This window comes from Gavialis gangeticus, unplaced genomic scaffold (assembly GCF_001723915.1).
Source record: "Gavialis gangeticus isolate Ggan-Ray unplaced genomic scaffold, GavGan_comp1, whole genome shotgun sequence".
NCBI classification, from domain to species: domain Eukaryota; kingdom Metazoa; phylum Chordata; order Crocodylia; family Gavialidae; genus Gavialis; species Gavialis gangeticus.
Window position 1 is genome coordinate 7,112,362 of NW_017729013.1, and position 538 is coordinate 7,112,899.

The window sequence follows — 538 nt, forward strand, 5'->3', positions numbered from 1 at the left end:
AGTCCCCGCCGAGCGCAAGGCCTGCCACTCCTCCTCCATCACCTCCCGGGCCAGGAGTGCGCCCCTCGCCCGGCCGTGCCTATGTTCGCCGGCCCGGCGGTATCTGTCCAGCAGCTGCGCCCGGCTGCTCTTCAGCCGCTCCAGGCAGCGCTGCAACAAGAAACGCAGCAAGTGACCCCCGCGCTCCGCCGCCCCCGCCCGCTGCTGAGCACACGCGGACGGACGACCTCGCCGGGGCAGCCCCCGGCCTCGCTGCGGGCCCACGGGGAGGCAAAGGCGCGATTTCCTGACACACCGCGTGCGTCTCCCCTCGTCCCTAGCGCCCCTCACCCGGCGGTAGGTCTCCCTCCAGGCCGGGGCCGCCGTCGCCTTGTACAGGCCGCGATGCCGCTGCGCTTCCATCGCGCCGCCCGCACCCTGCTGCGGCGCCGCACTTCCTCTTCCGTCGCCGTACTTCCGCTTGCGGCCCGGCATGCCCCGCGGCGGAGGCGGAAGCGGAAGTGCGGCGCCGGGCGATGGCGGCCGAGGGGGAGACCGA

The 538-nt window shown here is 74.5% G+C and overlaps 1 protein-coding gene across 1 annotated transcript in view; it reads right to left on the bottom strand.

Moving 5' to 3' along the window:
- The window catches only part of RPAIN (RPA interacting protein), a 9,145-nt gene extending 8,706 nt beyond the window's left edge, over window positions 1–439 (bottom strand). Inside the window, 2 exon segments of the mRNA XM_019511435.1 lie at window positions 1–150; window positions 331–439. The exon segment at window positions 1–150 is cut by the window's left edge and continues 1 nt beyond it. Coding sequence (XP_019366980.1) covers window positions 1–150; window positions 331–402 — 222 coding nt within the window. The 5' untranslated portion in view covers window positions 403–439.
- Window positions 440–538: the final 99 nt, after the last annotated feature.